This window comes from Balaenoptera borealis (genome assembly GCF_965194805.1).
Source record: "Balaenoptera borealis genome assembly, chromosome: 15".
NCBI lineage: Eukaryota > Metazoa > Chordata > Mammalia > Artiodactyla > Balaenopteridae > Balaenoptera > Balaenoptera borealis.
The window spans coordinates 55,395,354-55,418,088 of NC_138871.1; the positions used below are offsets into that span (position 1 = coordinate 55,395,354).

The 22,735-nt window shown below is 37.9% G+C and overlaps 2 protein-coding genes, 1 long non-coding RNA gene and 1 pseudogene across 7 annotated transcripts in view; 2 read left to right on the forward strand and 2 right to left on the reverse strand.

The window, feature by feature from the left end:
* The window catches only part of PREPL (prolyl endopeptidase like), a 43,826-nt gene extending 32,739 nt beyond the window's left edge, over positions 1 to 11,087 (forward strand). For 3 of the 4 annotated variants that reach the window (XM_082358142.1, XM_082358140.1, XM_082358143.1), the window contains 5 exons: positions 2,745 to 2,961; positions 6,461 to 6,610; positions 7,019 to 7,142; positions 7,997 to 8,070; positions 8,439 to 11,087. In XM_082358142.1, the coding sequence (XP_082214268.1) occupies positions 2,745 to 2,961; positions 6,461 to 6,610; positions 7,019 to 7,142; positions 7,997 to 8,070; positions 8,439 to 8,528 (655 nt within the window). In that variant the 3' untranslated portion in view covers positions 8,529 to 11,087. The remainder of the gene's footprint in view (positions 1 to 2,744; positions 2,962 to 6,460; positions 6,611 to 7,018; positions 7,143 to 7,996; positions 8,071 to 8,438) is intronic. The other variant, XM_082358141.1, reaches the window with a different exon arrangement.
* LOC309612548 overlaps positions 1 to 22,735 on the forward strand; it is a 440,985-nt gene that overhangs the window by 373,401 nt on the left and 44,849 nt on the right. The gene's annotated exons all lie outside the window — the stretch shown is intronic.
* LOC309612398 (sorting nexin-6 pseudogene) lies at positions 8 to 2,731 on the reverse strand (annotated as a pseudogene). Its single transcript has one exon. The product of its transcript is annotated as a sorting nexin-6 pseudogene (transcript).
* SLC3A1 (solute carrier family 3 member 1) overlaps positions 9,071 to 22,735 on the reverse strand; it is a 31,552-nt gene continuing 17,887 nt past the window's right edge. Inside the window, exons 6-10 of the mRNA XM_082358166.1 lie at positions 21,018 to 21,142; positions 19,585 to 19,780; positions 16,845 to 17,012; positions 15,733 to 15,849; positions 9,071 to 9,710 (exon numbers count right to left, since the gene is read on the reverse strand). Of these exons, the coding sequence (XP_082214292.1) occupies positions 9,270 to 9,710; positions 15,733 to 15,849; positions 16,845 to 17,012; positions 19,585 to 19,780; positions 21,018 to 21,142 (1,047 nt within the window). The 3' untranslated portion in view covers positions 9,071 to 9,269. The remainder of the gene's footprint in view (positions 9,711 to 15,732; positions 15,850 to 16,844; positions 17,013 to 19,584; positions 19,781 to 21,017; positions 21,143 to 22,735) is intronic.

Here is a 22,735-nt window from a genome sequence, read left to right on the forward strand (position 1 = left end):
GTGAGTCAACACATTTTGCCTGGCCTATGAGTACTGGAGTATTGTCACATGTTCAAAATAACAGTATATTGGGGAGCAGAAGTTTATTTTCTCATTTGTATTGTTGAATTTGTGTATTCTTAAACCTGTGCTAGTAGAACCTGATTCAGTAACATATTAATGCCAAAAGCAAAAGGGTAGATTTTTCGGATTTTACACCAGATTTTTAGGATTTTTAGAAGAGATAAACTGAGCTCTGTACTTTCTTAGTTACATTATTATTTCCATTTAATTCTCCTGAGTTTGGGTTTTTCTAAAATAGCCTCTTAAGCTGGACTCCCTTTTTTCCACTCTAACTTCCATTTTATTTAAGCTGTTTTCAGGACACTATTAGTACTATATGTTTCTGCTTAAAATTCTTTACCACTTCCCCATCTCCACAATAAAATTCAAATACCTCAGTATAGTATTTAACGTCCTAATGATTTGGCTTATCTTTGTAGTGGCATCTGTCATCACTTCCCAAACATGTCCTGCTCTCCAGCCATGCACATCCTACACATCCAGCCTCGCTACATGCTTTCAAATGACAACCTCTTTCCCCTCTGTGCCTTTGCACATGCTGTGTCTTGATGCCTTCTCTTTCTTTGCCCTTCTGGGAACTCACATTCTTCCTTCAAGACTCAGCTTAGGTATCACCTCCTTAAAGCATTCATGTTCCTGACTCCTATATATACCACTAACCTGACAGGTGGATGTTGTCTCCTCTGGTTCTGGTTCTGTTATAGCAGCAACCACATTGCTTGGTAGTTGTTCTCTTTCCCTGCAAAATTATGACCTCCAGGACAGAGGATTCTACTTGTTTATATTTTTAAGGCCTGCATTTAGCACAATGTCTGGTAAATAGTAAGCAGGCACTCAAAGCATATTTGTTGAGTCAGTTTGTTTTTTTTTAAGGAAGATTTATTTTTTTTAACAACTAGTCAAAAAATGATACTGTTTTTCCATATTAGGTACTAGAGTCTTGCAAAGCTGACCATTAGATCTATTATAGATACTATTCTTGTTTAAATTAGATGATCTTTAAAATCCCTCTCATTTCTAAGATTCTCTATTTTTAAAACTAGAATAAGGTTTCATAACTGACTCATTACTAAATTATGTCACTTAAATTATTAAATCTTTAATATGACACTACCTTTGCATGCTTCAGTTCTAACTCTGCCAGTTCCACTAATTTTTTTCTGAATGCAGCAACTCTTCTTGTCTTAAAATCTCTACATTCTTGTCTTGCAGATACAGATATTTTTTCAAATTTCTGACAGCATAATTGTTGGGACGTTTCATCCTACAGAACATCTTTATTTTTCACTCTTGCTTTATCCAGTGCTTTATTACCATTTTCATAATCCAGTAGTGACCTAGATCTTTGATAGAGGAGATCCTTAGCAGCTTGAGATTCTTCTTAAGTAATATTTTAAAAGGTCAGAAAGTTTGAGGTCCTCATCAGCTGACACTTTTTCTTGTTTTATCAAACAGTTCTGAACCTTTAAGAAAAACTTGCATATATGTGTAGAATTCTGAGTTCCTAAAGCATATAATGAAGAACCAATTCTATTGTAATCATCTGCAGCACTTTTGTGGGATCTCGTCATCCTATCAGATTTAGCAGATGCATCCTTAACTCGGTTATGATATTCTAAAAGGAATGTTCGTTCATGCTCAAAGAAATCATCTACATCCTTTACGCAAGAAACAACTACTTCATCTGCTGATTTAACCACATTTTTAAAGAAATCTTCAAGTTTCTCTTTTTTATTTTTTCCTCGCACAGTCAAATCTTGATTATATTCCAGGAAGACATAGAAATTTAAATCTTTCCTCAAAATGGGATGTGCTGCCACACAACACAGGAACACTTCATGCCCTGCAACGGTCTTCTTGAATATTGCCAAATACTCAGCTTCCAGCTCCTGTTTCATCTTTGTGAATTCTTCCTTTGTCATAGACCCTTCTTCTCCAAGTTTCTGTAGTTTTTCCCTTGAGGCATCAAAATCAGGTCTTGGTGGTGCTTGGAGGGATAATGTAACCTGCATAGTCTTCACTTTCTATGAAGGAATCATGAAGCCAGATAAGTTCCTCGTGTTGTCGAACAACAGAAAACTCATTTTTTAAAAAATTTGGCAATGAACTCTTTGTGTGAACAGTGAATTTTACTTTCTCTCTCTTACTAAGAGCATCAGAAATGTCCACCTGTAGAGCAGCATCACTTTGAAGATCTACATTTATTGCTTTAAGTCCGCGGTCCTCCTCTGAGAGGAAGTCGGGGCCGTCCTGCAGGGTTGGCAGGGCCCGGCGCGCCAGGGGAGAGGATGGAGTGGGGGAGACACAAAGGGAGACATTAGTGCCAGGCCGGTGAGGCCCCCATGCCTGCCCCACGCCTGCCGCCCCCCACTGCACGCCCGGGGCTCAGCGCCGCCTTGAATCAATTTTTGATTGTCTGTGTCGGGTTGGCAAACTTTTTCTCTGAAGAACAAAATAGTAAACATTTTAGGCTTTGCAGGCCACATATGGTCTCTGTTGCATATTCCTGGTTGATATTTTTTTTCCCAACCTTTAAAAATGTAAAAATCCTTCTTAGCTCAAGGGCCATACAAAAACAGGCCTCTGGGGAGATTTAGCCCGCAGGCTGTACTTTGCTGACCCTGACCTATATATCATTAACGTTCTTTCCCCACTAAAACTTTTTTCCCCTTTAATTTCAGGGGAGGTGGTGAGTTAGGCCTCCAGTGGCACGCTGATGGCCGTCTAACTAAAAAACTCAATGGCCTTGCTGACTTAGAGGCTTGCATTAAGACACTTCATGGCCAAGGCTTTTCTCAGCCAAGTCTAACAACCCTGACTGCTTTCAGTGCTGGAGGGGTGCTTGTGGGGGCATTGTGTAATTCTAATCCAGAGCTGCTGAGAGCTGTGACTTTGGAGGTAAGTACTCTGCCTCTACTGTTTACAGAATAGGGAGGCGTGAAGTAATAGATGCTCTAAGAAAAATTTTCTGTTACAGTTTTACCATAGCATAGGAGTATAACAAAGCTTTTAAATTTTAAGCACAGAATTGTAGCTCTGGGAGAACTTCCCTGACAGTGTTCTCTATTGATTTTTAAGGATTTCCTCTGAAGGATATTAATGGCTGTTCCCACTGATCATTTTTTATTTGTAAGAACATTTAGAGTTGGTGGAAAAGAGACAAAGCATATACGAAACACCAGATCCAGGAAGTCAGGCCAAGCACACTGACTCTGGAATGTGTGAAATCCTTTGACTCTTATTGCCCATCAACATTTCAGTCCTGGATTTAGGGGCTCTCTATTTTCACATACTCTATTCTTATTAATGGTCTTTAGGAATATTTTCCTATACTTCAATTGAAATATCTTTTCCTGTTCTGAAAAGGCTCTATAGTCTTTTCCTAATGTCCAAAGTTATGAAATTATAGCCGCTCATTTCACCTCCATCTTTCTCCTGCTTCCTGGTTAGTGTAGGGGAGAAAGAAATTTTCCTCTTCCCTCTAGGTTCTTCTGGCTGGTCTCAGAATTAAATTGACATGAGACAGATTAACAGGAGAAAAATCAAACAAAGTTTAATAACATGTATACATGGAAGAGACCCAGCAGACTGAGTAACTCACCAAAATGACCAGAATGGTGGCCATGGTTACTCACCTTAAACACCATCTTCAGCTAAAGACGGAAGAGGATGTTAGGGGTAAGACTTCAAGGGGTAGAAGGCAGTTCACATGGAGGTGGAAAAGCAAAAGTTTGGTAAACAAATGTTTGCTGGGTTAGCAGAGACCATGGGACACAGAGTGGACTCTGGTCTCTAAGCATTTCCCCACCACAGCTAGTCCGTATTTATTATCTGGTGATGTTCCTGTAATACACCCTCTATCTAAATTCTTCAGGCTGTTAGGGAGAAGATCAACGTTTCTTCCTGAGTCTTTTGGGCCTTGATTGTTTTCAGCTTGAAATAACCTGGGGGTGACAAATTTTGTTCTTCTACCGTAGATATTCTAGAAGATAATGACTAGGATGGAGAGAGTAAATTATTTTCAGGTTTTTTTTTTTTTTGAGGGTGTGGGCTATACACTGTGGGCTTGAATTAAGTAAATAAGTGTTAAATATTCCTGATCAGTAAATCTATTTTTTAATAGAAATACTTAGAAGGGAAAAAACTCCATGCACAAAGACAATAATGGCAGAATTATAAAGAAAATGCAACTAACCTTTGACTTTTAGAAATCAGAAAGGAGGGCTTCCCTGGTGGTGCAGTGGTTAAGAATCCGCCTGCCAGTGCAGGGGACACAGGTTCGAGCCCTGGTCCGGGGAGATCCCACATGCTGCGGAGCAACTAAGCCTGTGTGCCAGAACTACTGAGCCTGCGTGCCACAACTACTGAAGCCCGTGTGCCTAGAGCCCGTGCTCTGCAACAGGAGGCCACCGCAATGAGAGGCCCGCGCACCTCAACAAAGAGTAGCCCCCGCTCGCCTCAACTAGAGATAGCCCGCGCGCAGCAAGGAAGACCCAACACAGCCATAAATAAATAAATAAATTTTAAAAAAGAAATCAGAAAGGAAATAATCAGAAATATATGTTTAAGAATATTTATCCCACACTGCTTATAATAGTGAAGAATTGGAGGTAATGCAATTATCCAACAATTCATTCAAAGTTTGGAGCCCATTATGTCTGATTGGTAAACCTAAGTCATGTGGCTACTCTCGCTCTGAGGGAAAGCTGGGAAAGGAACTATCTGGCATTTAGCTCCTCTACAGTGAGAGGCAGGCTGTCTCATAAGGTTAGGGATATTCTAAATGCAGAAAAGGAGCTAAGATGCTAGGCAGCCAAAAAGAATTGCATTTGCCCATATTTGCTTAATGTTAATAAAAGAGAAAGCTGCAAAACATGTTAACAGAAGATTATACAGCTATATGAACAAAGCAGCCCCCATTTTATTAAATGTTTTAATACTGGTTATAAGCCAATGAGTGATATTCTTTTTCACCTTGGATAATTTTCAGATTTTCTTCAATTAGCATTTATTACCTTTTTATTATGTAAAATGTCCAACTGAGTTTATTCACGTGTTGTTGGGGTTTTATTTTTAAATATTTATTTATTTATTTTTGGCTGCGTTGGGTCTTCGTTGCTGCACGCGGGCTCCTCTAGTTGTGGCAAGCGGGGGCTACTCTTCGTTGCGGTGGTGGGCTTCTCATTGCGGTGGCTTCTCTTGTTGCAGAGCACAGGCTCTAGGCACGTGGGCTTCAGTAGTTGTAGCAAGTGGGCTCAGTAGTTGTGGCTCATGGGCTCTGGAGCGCAGGCTCAGTAGTTGTGGCACGTGGACTTAGTTGCTTGGCGGCATGTGGGATCTTCCCAGACCAGGGCTCGAACTCGTGTCCCCTGCATTGGCAGGCAGATTCTCAACCATTGCGCCACCAGGGAAGCCCTTACCTTTAAGTTTTAATTGTGGTAAAATAACATAAAATTTACCATCTTAACCATTTTTAAGTGTGTTCAGTTCAGTAGTGTTAAGTACACTCACGTTGTTATGCAACCAGTTTCCATAACTCCTCATCTTGCAAAACTGAAACTCTGTACCCATTAAATAGCAACTCCCCAATTTCCCCTTCCTCTGGACCCTGGGAACCACCATTCTAGTTTTCTATGAATCTGACTACACTAAGGCACCTCCTATATAAATGGAATCGTACAATGTATTATATGTCTTTTTATAACTGGTTTATTTCACTTAGATAATGTTCTCAAGGTCCATTGTGTTGTAGCAGGTGTCAGATTTTCCTTCTTTTTAAAGCTGAATTTCATTGTATCATTGAATTTATATTTTGCTTATCCATTCATCTATCAGTGGACACTTGGGTTACGTCCACCACCTTTTGGGTATTGTAAATACTGCTGTGAACAGGGGTGTACTCTTCAAGACCCTACTTTCATTTCTTTTGGATATATACTTAGGAATAGAATTACTGGATCATATGAGAATTCTAAGTTTAATTTTTTAAGAAACCAGCATACTCTCTGCACCATTTTACATCCCCACCAGCAGTGCACAAGTGTTCCAGTTTGTCCACATCCTTGCCAACACTTTTTTTTCTTATAGTAGCCTAATGGATGTGAGGTGGTGGCATTTATTATGTGAATAAAAGAAACAAAACTAAAAGCAAAAATTGTGAAATTGGAAGATAAACCCTTTGTCATTTAAGGAGTCTGAATACCTTAAAAGCCAGTTATAAATCACAGGCCCTGGTTACAGACTGGCTAATTAATCTGGCTCCTGGGAATGTACATAACTTCTTGAGCTTTGTTCTGTGATGTCAGCATGTATATTCATAAAGTATAGTATTTTTCTGAAACTCATTTTACCAATTTATTAATTGAAGTTTAAATTTCTCTGGCTTTTTTTTTTTAAGGCACCTTTCTTGGATGTTCTCAACACCATGATGGACACTACACTTCCTCTGACATTAGAAGAATTAGAAGAGTGGGGGAATCCTTCATCTGATGAAAAACACAAGAACTACATAAAACGTTACTGTCCCTATCAAAACATTAAACCTAAGGTAGTGAAAGACAGTTATGATATACTATCCTGAAGTGATAGAGAGAATAATGAAAAGGATATTTACCCGAGCCACAGCAGGAATTTAGTAAGGCCTTAGATTGTTTCTGCTTATAATACTCAAACTCCTTTCAGCCCCTTCTCTGCTCATACTCCATGTTTGTTTCAACTTAATAGCTCAGGAGACTAGATTCAATAAGATCAAGGTCTCACTAGTCAAGAAAAGGTTATTCCAGGTAACAAATAGTCTAGTATTGTGATGCCATATATCTCTCAAGAATATCAAATGAGAAAAAAAATTCTAGCACTTAGGGAAAAAAAATTGGAGGTAGTTGTTTTTCATAATCCATAAGGTGGAAAGGGACCATAAGGAATAATATAAATTCTTTGTACATCTCTTTTCTTTCAGCATTATCCTTCGATTCACATCACAGCTTATGAAAATGACGAACGTGTGCCTCTGAAAGGAATTGTAAACTATACTGAGAAACTCAAGGAAGCCATCGTGGAGCATGCTAAGGACACCGGGGAAGGTAGGAGACCACCTGGGAGTAGGGGACGTAGCTACATGGACTGTCACCTTCAGTGTACTGCTCAGGGTAGTACTGCAGACCAAATGAATCACCCATGATTCTAGACAAATCACTGTTTTTCCTATGTCAACTACCCATTTGAAGCAAATGTAATAACTATAACTGCCTCGCCTGTTTTTCAAAGGACAGCATTAAAATAAGGTAGGCAAGGCACAAAGAAAAAAGTAAATTTAAATATCTACATAACTTGGAGGTGTACTATCATACCGTATCATATCATTCATTCTTTAATAAAATTAATTGAGCTATTATTCTTGGGAATCTCTAAAAACAAATTCTGAAGTTTTTGCTCTGGAGCTTCAGTGCCCAAACTAGCAGCTTTAATTTTCTCTAGATATTTCAATTTTACTAGACAAGAACTCTTACCATTTTTCCTTGCCAAGACATGCCAGGACCTTCTGGGCTCAGGGTCAGAGGGTCTCACATACAAGTTTCCAGACAGTTGCCCTGTATTCGGTTCTGTGTCTCACTCTCACCCATTGCTATAGTTGGTGTTTCCAGGTCACAAGGCTCTCAGATTCCGTAAGACCGATTGGCTTCCTTCTCCATGTAGCCCTGTAGTCTCTTCCATCCAGCTTCCTCTGCCTCTGGTCCTCCTCCTGCTTTTCCTGTTTCAAAAATTTGTTTTCTACTGCTCTCCCCACCTCTCCTGTCTTTGTTGTTGTTGTTGGTGGTGGTGGTTTATGCCTTTCTCCTTTGCTATTATTTTAACAAGAGTGCTTGGAAGGAGCCGGGTGAAATGGGTGGGTCTCGGCCGAAAACCTTCTAATTGTTTCATATGTTAACTCTTTCAGGTTATCAAGCCCCCAATATTATTTTAGATATTCAGCCTGGAGGCAATCATGTGATTGAGGATTCTCACAAAAAGGTATGCTATCAAGCCCCTCTAAGTTGACAGATCCCCAATTAGTGATGTGTTGTACTCGGCCTTTCAGTGGTTGCAGCAGGGTTTGTGCCGGCTGCTTCACCAACTGTCAGGTCTATGGCTGAGACCTGAGGGGGAAGGAGGAACTCAGTCAATAAAGAGAACAGGTACTTGATAAGTGAGCTCTGTCAGAGAAAGTAGTTGCATCTCAGTTGTTGGGAGCTTTCTGCCTCTGTGCCAAATAAAAAATACCTCTGCCATAAATTGCTGACTTCAGGGTTAGGTGAAGATGGATGGACAAGGAGAGACTTGAACACTGGAGTTTTACCACAGAGGCCTTCTATCTAATTTTTTTAATGTGTTCCTTTTAGATTACAGCCCAAATTAAATTCCTGTACGAGGAACTTGGACTTGACAGCACCAGTGTTTTCGAGAATCTTAAGAAATATCTAAAATTCTGAAATGCTGCATTCAGTGGAAATTGGAAACACACTGAAATATTTCATAGTCATATTTCCAGTTACATTAACAAAAGTGAGTTTTTTAAGTTAGTAAATAATTTTTTAAAATTTGTTTCTCCATCCAGATTTTGTTTTGTATACAGCTCACTTGCTTATACCATTGTCTCCATTGATGCACATGCCCCTTAACCTAGGAAAGTAGTTTTCAAACCATGCTCTGTAGAAGGACATAGAGAAGGGAGTGAAGGAAGGCTTGGTGGCAGCAGAACTTTCCCCTTTCCCGCATCAGAACAGGTTTGTTTTACTCTGATTTTCTTTGAACAGTTTACAAATCAAGGTCCTGCTTCTTTGCTAGTGAACATTTTTAGATACTCTAGCAGTTAAGTGATCCTCCAATTTCTGTACCTGCATTTTATGGAAGAAGAAGATATTCCTCACATTAAAATTCATTAGATCTCTTTAATATTCTGGAGTCCTGAGGTGCTCTGATCATCTCTTATTGATGCTAACTCAAAAAAATTACAAGTTCCTGCAAGGGATAATTTTCTTTTAAACACTTTATTATTCTTGAAAAACATTTGAGAACGTTTCCTAAAGCAGTTTCACTCAAGCTACAGAAATATCTAAAAATTAATAACCGCTCATAAAGTTCACCCAGCAGCATGCTGCTGTACGTGAAGTTACTGCAAATGCTTACAATAGAACAGAATGCCAGCGTCTCCATCTCTTTCACAGAGGTGCCTAACACAAGCTGTGCAGTATGTTCAGTACACTGGAATAGCATGCCCGGTTGGAAACAAAACATCTGTCTTGGAAAGCTGTTTGGTGATGAAGGAGATTCCTCGTGTTGTATTCAAGGATGAGTCCTTCTCCTTTGTCCAGTGTAATGGCATGTGTATCAACTTCACGGCCTTTGTAGGCAGAATTGGTACTTAACCTTATCCTTACTCTTGTGGGAATATCTGAAATCATTTCCTTTAGATTTAGCACTGATAATTCTCCAAAATTCAGAACCATGAGGAAGACTCTGTCTGTGCCGTCCAGCTCTCTTGTGTACACAACAAAGTGGTTGTCATTCCTCAAGTAGCAAAACCAGCCCCTGCTGAGGAGCAGCTCATTGGCGTGAAGCAAACTTAATTCTTGATATAACTTCAGTGCTGATCTGGGCTGAGTCTTTTGGACCTATTTTTTTTAAAAAGAATATTCACATAAATGTTTGATTCTAAGAGTATCAAATAAGGAATTATTTCCCCAAAAAACTTGCTTCTATTTTAACCCTTAAAACAACTACCAACTTTTAAGTATTAATAAGTAGGTAAGAGTAGTTTATTTAACTACCGATAGAAACTACAAATTCAGGGTTTCACCTTGTCTGAGAGGGATTGCTGCGTGCACAGTTCTCTGCTACATCTTGGCCAGAGCTGATGTAGAGGCCAAATTTGACTCCACTGAATGTCCGTGTCTAAGTTAATGGATATTTAACTTGCCTAAAGAAAGTCCCTTTATGCTATATTTAACTGGCAGAAAAGCAGCCATCATGGCCATGGACTCTGAGAATCTCTGGTGAACTGGGGCTTCTCTGTTCTCTTTTGTAGAATAATGTGTAGGTTGGTGTAACATTAACAGATGCTAATTATGAACAGAAAATTGCAGAAAGGGATGCAAAGCAAAATGCTGCCTAAAGTGAAAGTTAAAATATGCCCATTAAAGAAGATTGGGGTTAATTTTACAGCTGTATAAAATATACATAATTTAATGTATTTTTCTTGTTTTCCTTTAACATTTCAAGCATCTTTTGTTATTATATTAAATGTCATTTTAATGGCAGAATAATAATCTAATGAATGGTTATACGATACTTAATCATTCCCTTTCATTTTGACATTCAAGTTTCTAGTACGCTTCCCCCATATTTGGATTATTTATTTAAGATATAAATATCAGAAAGACAATTATTATGTCAAGGAGTATGGATGCTTGATACATAATGCCAAATTTGTCTTCATAAAAGCTGTTGCCAAATCAGTGATAGCATTCATTTCATTGTAGTCTTGCCAGCCATGTTGACCTCAGTGGTACTGGTGGTTGTTTGGGGCAGGTGCGTAATGTGTGGTGTTTAGTGAATATCTAATGAATGTCTGAAAAAGTTTATTCTGTGTTTATCAGGTACAAAGGTGTTTATGGTACATGTATATGGTATATGTATATGACTTGTCAAATTACTACTAACATTTTCTATAGCCTTAGATAATGCATGAAAAAGCACAGTTCAGTGCCACTCACATAAGAAGTGCCCAGTAAGTGTTAACTATTATTTTTGTCTACTTCATTTACCACTTTCTAGAAGTATGTTGAAGTGTCTCTCTGTAATTGTGGATTTATCAGTCTTTCTTTGCATTTCTCATAGTACTTGTTTTATACATTTTGAAGCTATTGTTAGATGCATAGATTCATGATTTATAGTGGAATGTTCTTTCATCAGTTTTTGAAAATTGCCTTTGTCTCATGCTTTTCATATTGAATTCTATTTTGTCTGCTATTAAATATTTCCACACCTGCTTTTTGTAACTTTATTTTTTTTTAAATAGAAAATGCATGCATACAATATAAAATTCAATTTTAAGAATAATATATAAATGGTTTTCTTCAACACCATCCCCTAGCTTCCCATTTTCTCTCCCAGAGATAGACACTATTACTGTTTATATTCTTTCATTGTATGTTTCATATGAAATGATACATTCCGTGCCTGTGCAGACATAGGTAGACATACTTTTTCCTTCTTTACACAAATAGTGGCATGTTACCATTCTGTACCCTGTTTTTTTAATTATTTAGTACATGTTAGAGGTGGTCTCTTATCAATGCACAGAGAACTCCCTCATTCTTTTTCACAGCTGCGTACTTGTCTGTTGTATAGATTAACCATAATTGATTCAACTGGCTTTCTATTGATAAAATATATAAATCATTTCCAGAGTTTTCTGCTATCAAAAACAGTGCTGCACAATCCCACTCCTGGGCATATACCCTGAAAAAACCATAATTCAAAAAGAGTCATGTACCACAATGTTCATTGCAGCTCTATTGACAGTAGCCAGGACATGGAAGCAACCTAACTGTCCATCAACAGATGAATGGATAAAGAAGATGTGGCACATATATACAATGGAATATTACTCAGCCATAAAAAGAAACGAAATTGAGTCATCTGTAGTGAGGTGGATGGACCTACAGTCTGTCATACAGAGTGAAGTAAGTCAGAAAGAAAAATAAATGCCATATGCTAACACATATATATGGAATCTTAAAAAAAAAAAAATCATTCTGAAGAACCTAGGGGCAGGAGAGGAATAAAGACTCAGACGTAGAGAATGGACTTGAGGACATGGGGAGGGGGAAGGGTAAGCTGGGACGAAGTGAGAGAGTGGCATGGACATATATACACTACCAAATGTAAAATAGATAGCTAGTGGGAAGCAGCCGCATAGCACAGGGAGATCAGCTCGGTGCTTTGTGACCACCTAGAGGGGTGGATAGGGAGGGTGGGAGGGAGAAGCAAGAGGGAGGAGATATGGGGATACATGTATATGTATAGCTGATTCACTTTGTTATAAAGCAGAAACTAACACACCACTGTAAAGCAATTATACTCCAATAAAGATGTTAAAAAAAAAAAGAAAAATACCAATGGGATAGGTTAAAAATCATGTTATATAAATTTATATTTCTTTTAAAAAAAAAGTGCTGCAGTAGAGATCCTTGAATATTTATCATTTTCCACATGTGCAGGTACTCCTAGATACAGATATCTAGGAATGAAATTACTAAAGGGTATGTGCATTTTTTTGTTTTGAAAGCTACAGCCAGGCGGCAAGGTTTCTTTTTGTTAGCATTTGCCTGTAATATCTTTATTTTAATTCTTTCTGTGTCCTTTTGTTTTAGCTATGTCTCTTATGTCAGATTTTGTCTTTGTTTTCTAATCTAAGAGCTTATATCTTTTATAGGTGAATTTAACCCATTTATATCTGTGATTACCATGTTTAGACATAATCCTGTAGCCTTATTTTTTATTTTAGTTGTACTAATGTTTTATTTTAGTTGTACTAGTGTTTTATTTTCTTCTTTAGCTTTTTATTGGATCAATTGGTTTTCTTTATGTAATTTTTTTCCTTCCAGTATCCTTTGAAAATTACGCATTTATGTCTTTTATTCTGATTGTTACCCTTAAAACTGTAATAACCATTTAAAACATATTTTTTTCAACATACAGAGCAGTGCTGTCCAGTAGAACTTCCTGCAGTGCCAAAAGTTCTGTTTCTGTGCTGTACAATATGGTAGCCACTAGCTACTGAGCACTTGAAATGTTGCTAGTGTGAAACAGGAACTGAACTTTTAATTCTGTTTAATTTTAGTAGGCACAGTGGTTAGTGGCTACTGGACAGCTCAAATCTAGAGTGAGTTACTGTTTCCATCCTTGTAAAGTGCGTTAGCCTGCACGCATGTGCGTTTGCTCACTCTCACACGCACACACCCTCCCTGCCACCATTTCCCATGAAGAAATAAATCACTAAGATTTTTACTCCAGAATACCTTATTTTACATTATGTATCAAAAATTATTCATCCTTAAGTTTTGTTGGTTCCTTTCCTCACTATGTTTTATACATCATGTCTTCCTTTTAGATTCCTTTTTGGTTTTGTTGGAGTCCCCAGTTTCTCTTTCAGGAACTGGCTATACATGGTAAAATTTGGGTCCTTGCTTTTCCATCTCTGTTTTGCTCCTGAATGCTAGTTTGAATGGATATAGGATTCTTTGTTTAGAATCAAGTTTCCATTACAACTTTGAAGGTAAAGTTCTAATGTGTTTTAGTATCCAGTTGAGAAGTCTGATGACAGTCCAATTTTCAGTCCTTTTCTCAGGCAATCTATTTTTGAGTTTGGTTTCTTTCTGTATATTTTTAGGTTTTCTCTTTATTAGTCTCTGTTCTTTTCTAGAACTCCTTTTTTGTTATATGTTGGAATTTCTAGATTTATACTCCACATATCAAAAATTTTCTCTTTATACTGTTAACTTCTTTGCCTTTTTTTTTTCCATTTCCCTTGGAATATCAATGTCTTTTGTTACATGCAATGCAAATGAAAAGCCCTTTTTTATTGCTATCAATTTACTATGGTGTTTCGTATTTTGATTGTGTATTAAAATATAATCATGTTGTGTTTTAAAAAAAAAAAAAAACTTCTTTGCCTTTTTACAGTACATTTTGGGATAAACCCTTGAGTCAGTTTTCCAGCACACTAATTAGAACTTCTATTTTATTGTTTATTTTGACAATATTTTTGTATTTCTAAGATATCTAATCACTTCTTTAAAAGAGTGTTAAGGGCTACATAAAACAGTCTATCAGGGAGGGAGCAGTTTTACTAATAATGAAGTCGTATGTTATATTTTCTTTGCTTTCTACAATGTTTTGTTAGGAATGGTGTCTCTCTTTCATGGTCTTAATTTTTCTCAAATGTAGTGTGATTTTTGGTGATTCATTTACTTTTGTATTTGATATTCCTTGTTTGCCTGTCTTCAGTTGCCTGCCTCTACTAACTGTGAGAAGCCAAGTTGGAGGTAGGTCTGGTTTGTCTTTGGGGTGTAGGGATTCTTTTCCTGTTTAATGGTGACCAGCTACCTAGGGTCCTACCCTCCTCTTAAGGCCTCTGTGAACTGAGGAGTAAAAACTCTTATTTTGGAGATCATTCCTCAGTGAATCATCCCAGGGAATTAGGTTTTCTTCTCCTTTTTTTCCTTCAACTGTTGTTGTAGAAGTTTAACAGTATTTCAAGCTTTGCTCTACTCATTCAACACGAGTATGATCACCAAACAGGCCCTGAGTTTTTTCCTCAGGCAAATTCTGGGGCAGCCAATTGCAGCGGTGGAGGAACATTCCTGCTGTGCTCTCACCTGTACCTGTCAGTGCTGTTTTCTCCTGTGTATTTTAGATTATGGTTTCTATGCTCTTGTTTCTTTGTAATCTTAATTTTACTTTCTATCTTCTAGAAAGTACTTAAATTCCTGCCTTGTTCTAGGGCTATTATGGAGGTGTTTTATTAAAAGGGCATTGCCTGGGACTTCCAGTTATTTGATTATGATTTAGCATCCCTCCAAGCACTCACTACTCATGATCATTTTAATGACTTGACTAATCTGACCATTATTTTAATTTGCATTTACATTTTTCCATCTTTGCTGCTGTACTTTTTTATGTAGGATTTCTTACATATTGGATTCAAATTGGCCTATGGGAATATTTAGGACATTTGGACGTAATGAAAATCAGTAAGTGCACTTAATCCAAAACACAAATGTTAATATACAATTTTTGTGTTTCAAGGACCTATGACCATATAAAACAAAGTTATCCCTGGGGTGCTTGGATCAGGGAGATGTGGGAACAGGAGGGTTTGCCTGAAGTTCTGTATCAGAATAATCTGGGGAGTGTTTTCAAAATACTTAGTAGATGCTATAAAACTTGTATCCTCATGTGATGCCAGTAATTTCTCTCCCCCTTAAGTAGTTTAGATTGTGTTTTCCAGTGAAAACAGCTGAAACTCACCTGAAGCCATTTCATATTTTTCTGGTCTAAGGAAATGTATTTAGCACTTTGCTGGAATTAATGCATTCCTGTTTAAGAAATTTGTTTGCTGAACTTGGCAAAGTTGATCACCATGAGAACAGAAAACAGTATAGGCAAAAGCTGAAGGGTATGCTTTTCCGGAACAGCTACTTTTAGGGATTATTCATGTTTCAGTTTCTGTAGGTAAACAGCCTTGCTCTCAAGAATCTTACCCTAGATTGATTGATCGATCTCTTACTTTCTTTCCTTCCTTTTGAGGGGTGGGAACAGAGAAAGGATAGCAGGCTTGCTGAAAGCCCTCCATAAAATGTTCTTAATATTTCATAGCTCAAAGTCATTCCAATGAAGAGTTGTATATTCTGTATGATACTTCATATGGTACACTTCTGCACCAGTTTGTATTTTCACAAAAACATGATTCGCAAACTCCTTAAAAACGAAAACTGCAAAAGAAGTCTATGTGATTGATTTAAAGAGCATCAGTTAAGGTTTTAGACAACTCAAGGTGAGTGTATGTTGTCAGCAACAGAAACTCATTTCCTGTTCTGGAGTTAGCATGAAATTTTCATTGATACTTACATCAACATTCACAGTGTGGTAATCTGAACTGGTGGGTAACCAGGTGTGATTGCCTTCAGAAAAACCAGCATTTGAGCTATTGTCCCACTGCATTGGTGACTTTGAGAGAAGAGTATCCTATGTCAAAAGACCGTAAAGAAAAAAACAGTGATCTGATTATTAAAAGAAATGTAATTTGGCCATGATTTACTTCAGAAGTATTTAATTCCCTGTATTTCTCAGCTAGTACTCAAATTCATTAGCATTCATAAGGAAAAGGCCTTAATATTCAGTACATAAACCAGTTTTACACTTTAAATCGGAAAATAGTTAATGACATCTTGAGTGTGAATAAACTACTAACTGAACATTGATACATGCTTGGAATCTTTGCTGCTTTTCCCTAAAAATGCGTAATGTAGGATTTCAAAATGTGCCATTTACAAACTCATTATAATGTGATACAGTGATCGGTGAATTCAGGCATGCAGCCATGTACAGGTGAGCCTAGATTGTATCCTTTTTAGCCTGGTTATCGCATGAGTGCACACACAAATTTAGGAGCTCAAATAGAAAAGGTTTCATTGTGACTAAATATTAGGGAAATTGGATCTCACAATTGAAAGCTAACCATACAAATTATAGCTTCAAGGTCTTTCATCTGCCCAGCAACATAATTGTGAGATCCATGGCCTCAAACAAAAACAAAATTTAAACTTCTCAGGCCTAAGGCTGTCCATTACATTTGTTAGCACAAAGATTCTTCCTTTTATGTTATGGCCAAGCAAGATCTAGCAATACAGACAAGCACTATAATAAATGTTCTTAACTCCATTTCAGGTAGAGGGCATTCGAAACTCAAAACATGGCTTCTTAAATTTTAGTGCACCTGAGAATCAGCTGGAAAACATCTTTGAAATGCAGATCCTGGGCTCTACACAAGAAATTCAGTTGTGTGGCTCAGCAAGCAGCATTTCCCCAATCAAGAAAGCTGAAAAATTCTCACTGCCTAACAGTGAGAAACAAAAGCTAAGTAATCATGATTTTCAGCAGCAGAATAGAAATAGTAAATTTTCTGATTTGGCAAAAAATGAGGATTTGGTGTGGTGCATGGTTAAGTTATATTAACTTACAACATCATAGGTTTCATTGAGATTCGTGGCTAAAATATTTCTCATTCCTATTTCTTCCCCGTAGTAAGTTATGGGAGTTCCAGGCAGTGTGAATACAAGCATGTTCATGATGTTGACATATTGTTTCCCCAGACGAGAAGTCAGCCGGTCATTGTCTGGTCCACCAGTCTGAAAGGCAGATACTTTTTTTTAAGAGCACAGCTCTATACAGAGTTTTCTGAAAGATTTACCCTATTTCACAAAACGTCCTTCAGGCAGAAAAACGTGGTTAACCATGGGTACCTTTGTATCAGCAAGCCTGCATTTGAGTCCTAACCCAGCTCCTTGCTGTACAATTGACCATCTGACTGACTTGGCCATTATGATCAACAAAATGGTGATAACAGCTTATTTCACATTCATATTGCAAATAAGACGAAATTTATGAGGGTACATATTAATATTTTTGCACATTTGGATAAGAGAATATTGACAGGAAAGGAAACAAGTGTTTCCTCCAAGGAGGGAACAGGTGGAGGGGAGCGGGGTGAGAGAAAGACTTCTGATCTGTCCCTTTGTGTGTGTGTGTGATTTTTGAACTATTCAAAAAAATTTTTAAGTTAAAAGGTAAATCAGCTTTTACAAAAATATTTAACAGTCTAAGAAGAAATTTTCTATAGGACTTCCTATTTTTAAATATATTTCTTTGTTAAATGTTCTGATTACATATTTTAACATCTAGTCCTTATTTAAGAGTTTATTTAAATCACCTAACCTTTCCATTTTACAAATGATGAAACAAGCTCTGAGAAACTGCATCATTTATTCAGGTCAAGGTCATGAGGCAGAACCAAACTTTGAACTTGAGTCTGAGAATATAAACTTGGTTGTTAGAATTCAGGAAAAAGGGAGCTTGCTTTTTTTATTCTTTAGATTTACTGAAACTATCTTTACAATTATCTTTTTATAGACCATTGTATTCTTCTATTTTTATGGCCAGAAAATTAGGTCAAACTTTTCCACCATTTATTCCTTTTCATTATCTCCAAAGCATCTGACAAGAAACCCTGTGATTTCTCAAGTCTTCTGAACCTAGATCACTTTTCTTTCTCAGAACTGAAATCAAGATCAGCATTGGACAGAGATCAGGGCCTCTCACAAGCTGAGGTCCAGTTGCCTGTGATATGAGACTATGAGTATATGAAAAAATGTGCTACAACTACATTATAAAATTTGTATAGAGAGGGGGTACTTCTGGAATGGTGGAGTAAGGACCTCAAAAAAATCTCTACCATGAAAGCAAGGAGAATGCTGGCAAAAACTGTAAAAATCCACTTTTTCAGAACTTGGAAATGAAAGGCTTACAACAATACAAGGAGTGTTCAAGAAAAACAGCTGGATCTCAGAACAGCAAGCTTTGTATCATTTTAACTGGCCATAATCTCATGCCCCTCCCCTCAGATTCAAGATAGCCTTGAAAACCAACAGAAAATGTAAAAACCAGCAGCCTAGTAGCCACTGGAGGACCAAAATAGGTTTTGAGTTCATCAAAATCTCCATCTCTAGAGAACTGGCACTGTTTGACCTTTCTAGCAGCTCACTTTTGGTTGGGTTTTTTCTTTATCTGATCTGACTCAAAGCTAAATGTGCAGATTGTCTTATCCCCAAGGCATTTGCCAAAAACAATCAGCAGCAATTGATTATCATTATACTTGCCTGAGGTGGTGTTACCAACCTGGGCTAAACAGAGACTGACCAAAAAACTTTAAAGTTAGGAATAAGATGACCATAAAGGGCTTTGAAAGGCTCTGGCATTTTCCTGGAATCTAGACGCCTACACACATGCACAGGGCTGCACAGGTAGCCAGGGAAGCCCCAAGAATCTAATCTCTCCTCTCCGGCTAACCCTGAAACTCAAGCAGAAAGGAAACACTAAGGCGGAGCTGTGAGCTGCCTGCCAAAGTGTTGAAAGCATGCCCGCCCCGCACACAGCCCCTCAGCAAAGGCTGGGAGACTTAACACGTTCAAGGCATCTAAGGAATCTTAACAGTCATTAGCTGACCAAGCAGAGACTTCAATGGTCGCACACAACAAGTAACACAGAGTTTATAGAATTAATCCAAGAAAGTCACTGAAGAAACAAACACTGGAGAGGGGAGAATGTGATTTCCAAAATTTCTACAGTTACTATTTAAAATATCCAGTTTCAACAACAACAAAAAATACAAGACATGCAAAGAACCAGGAAAGTATGGCCCATACAGAGGGGGGAAAAGCATCAACAGAAAACTTGGCTGAAGAAACCCAAACAACACTGGACTTAGTGGACAGTGACATTAAATCAACTATTACACGTGTGATCAAAACCTGAACGATGTCTACAGGATTCTTACAAGTATGAGAACAATGCCTTATCAAATAGGTACTGTTAATAAAGAGAAATTATGGAAAAAGCAAAAATTACAGTTGAAAAGTACAATAAAGGAAGTGAAAAATTCCCTAGACAGGCTGGACAGATTTGAACTGACCAAGGAATCAGCAAATGAGACAGATCAGTTGAAATTATCTAGTCTCAGAACCAGAAGGAAAAGAATGAAGAATGACAAGAACCTGGTCAGGAGCTGGGATGCATCTGGCTCACTAAACAATCACAAAATGAAGGAAAGGTGAAGGTCACTTAGAGACAAATGTGCCCCTTGTTTCAGAGGACTATTCAGCAAGCACACCAGCACCGTATGCTGAGCTGGGCATAAGGACTTACCATCCAATTAGGCCATTTTCCTTCTGGCATGTTTTCCATCCACGATGTGATAACCTCAAACACACTGTTCCCAGAAGGCATGTCTAGTTTACCGAAGTAACTGTTGAAGGGAAAATCTGCTTCTTGGATAAAAGGCAGACCATAGTACGTCATGGTCTTGGCAATGTTTTCTCCATGGGCTTCAGTCCCCATGAACCTGTAAGAGTTGGCAGTGCAGTGACATCAGGGCCTGTCAGGAGACTGGGAAAGCGCTTTGCAGCTGCTGTGTCTCATGAACAGGATGTTGGGAGGTGAATGCGTACTATTAACCGTATTGGCTAGGGCTCACTAGGAAGCAGAATCAAGCCAGATACCAAGAAATGGCAAACTGGGTCACCTGGCAATTTATCGTCATATTAAACCCAAAGACTAGCCTAATACTAAGCCATGTCTAAAAGAATCACGTTTGGATCTCAGTCAATACTGTTCTTTTCTTTCTAACTCTGAATGAAACTCAGTAACTTCCAGGAAGACTTTAGTTAGCAATTCTCATCACTCCACTTAGAATGTACAGTATATGTCTGCATATAAGGTAAGAGGGGTTCCCCCAAAATTCCCCTTGTATTGGAATCCCTATAAAGTCTCACTTTATTATTGGGGTGCACTCTCAGTTGTTGAAAACCAAACACTCTTCAGGGAAGACATATTCGCCTGAAATGACCCACATCAATGCTTGTTTTAGCTGTTTGAGACATTACATTAGTAGATAAGTAACATAGTATCTGGAGCTCACGTGTTTCAGTTCCAGTCCCATCTCTGCGGCCACTACCTATGTGACCATTACCTGCATGCTCAGAGTCTCAGTCTCCTCATCTGTAAAATGGGAATAGTGATCAGAGGGCCTACTTTAAGGAGAAGAAATTTCTTGAACTCCTTTTCCACTGATTCTGTTGGGTAATCTATATAAACACAATAAGAGTTAAGTTCATTGAGTGTTTATTATGTGCCAGGCATTGTTTTAAGTCCTTCACAGACATTATCTCATGTAATCTCACAACAACCTTATGGGGGTGTCATTATCACTTTTTAATTGTTGAGAAAACTGAGACTTAGGTTAACTAACCTAACAGTTAACAGTTTAGTTGGAACATCTGCATGCTAACAGGTCAAATAATGATAAAAAATAGTAATGGTTAATGACTAACCTTTGGACAATATATTATCTTTTAATTTTCACAAAATTCCTGTGAATAAGTACTGTGGGATTAGCATCATTTTACAGAAGAGGAAACAAAATCAGCAAATTTAAGGAACATGAGAGACTATACCAGGCCCTAGCATAACTGAGTTATGATACATTGTAATTATGCGGTTTATTAAATTATAACTGAATCTCTTAAGAATGCTTGGTTGTGAGGGATAAAGTGCAGATCACACACTGCGCCCGTGGTTACCTGTATCTCCCAGGCTCCCTGCTGTATTGGTCCATTGTCTGCCGGAAGCTGCGGACAATGTCGTGCATTCCCACCTGTGTGGTGGTGAAGTCATGGTACAGCTCCGAGTAGTGAGTGACTGTGTCCTTTGAAAACAGGACAGCATGGTTACCATCATGTCAAATGTCAAATGCCCATAGCTGGCCTCATGTGAATATGGACTGTCTCTTCAAAGGGCTCAAGCCGAGACACACATGCTCAAAGATGGTCCTAGGACTTTTGCTGCTCAAGGGAATTTGTGGATGGAAAAGAACATTAGAAACTATTAGTGTTTCATTTTGTGTTTAAATTATTAACTATAAATCTAGTAAACAAGTTAAATTTTACCGAACACCTAAACATTAATTACAAATGTATTTAATAAAATCCTCCTAAACATTTTATTGTCCCAAATGCTCCAGACATTTTTAAAGGCAAACAAAACAAATTATCTTAATGATTATAGAGTGTATTATTACATTATCTGCTTACAAAACTATTAATATCATGCATTTAAATTTGTTTCTTTACCATTTCTGTCCTTTATTCTTACCGTTAACACTTTTCCAGGGTTGTAGTAATTTTTTGTGATACTCATTCTCTGCCTTCCTAGGGTTACAGTAATCTTCTGGAATCAAAGTAAAAAACTATGTCTAATACAGGCTCAGTTTGTAAGTCCTGGGTTAGGACGTGGACAGGCTAGAGAGTCCATGAGTTGCTATCCACTCAGTGGACCCTTTTTTTATAAGTGATTTTCCCTTGCTAGATCAAGGGAAGTTTTTTGAAATCTTAGATGTCTTCCGGAAATTACATGTTCTTTAAGTTTTTCTTGGATAGCACACAAAACCCATTGTTCTGATCATTTGTCTTGACTGGAAACATATGCCTGTCTTAGGACATGTCATTATAATTACCAGAAGAATTTCTTCTCCAAGGATAAGAGCTTCTCTTTGGGACAACTGGCTAATACACAACCTTTTTTCCCCTTCATTTTTCCCTTCTACTGGAAATCGTGCAAAAAAAAAAAAAGCTTAATCATAAACTTTGGTTCATGACATGGTCTCATAATTAGCCCATGCATGGCCAGCTTCCCTTTGTTACTCAGACAGGACTATCAAGCTGGTGACCGTATGAATTTAATTTTACTTTCTAAAAAGGGCATCATGCTACATATAATAATTTTAGATTTTTTTGCTACACGTTATATCACTAAGATTGACCCATATTGCTGTGTCACTACAATTCATTTATTTTGACATTTCATTGTGTAAATGTACAAATCCGTTATTTTGGAATGCATTTTAGGACTACTGTCTCCTTGGCCATTGAAAACAGAGTGACTGTAGAATGGTGGTCAACTAGAGGAGTGAGAGGGCCATGGGATCGTTACTCTCTCACGTGTGACATGGGAGGAAGGTTGAGAACCACTGGTGTGGAAGCACAAAGAGCCCAAATTCCGTAGCAGATAGGCTTGGGTGGTAATTCTGTTTATCACCTCTGTCACCCTGATAAATTTCTCTAAGATTTGCTAAATGGGGATCATGAAACCTCACAAGATGTTGAGAGAGTTAAATGGAAACAACAAATAGCATACAATTGACACTCAGCAAGTGTTAGTTCCCTTCCCTTCTACCTACGTGTCCTTTAATGACTACAAAAGCACTTGGGGAATTTAGGCCGCCTCCCCTGAGCTTGAGTGA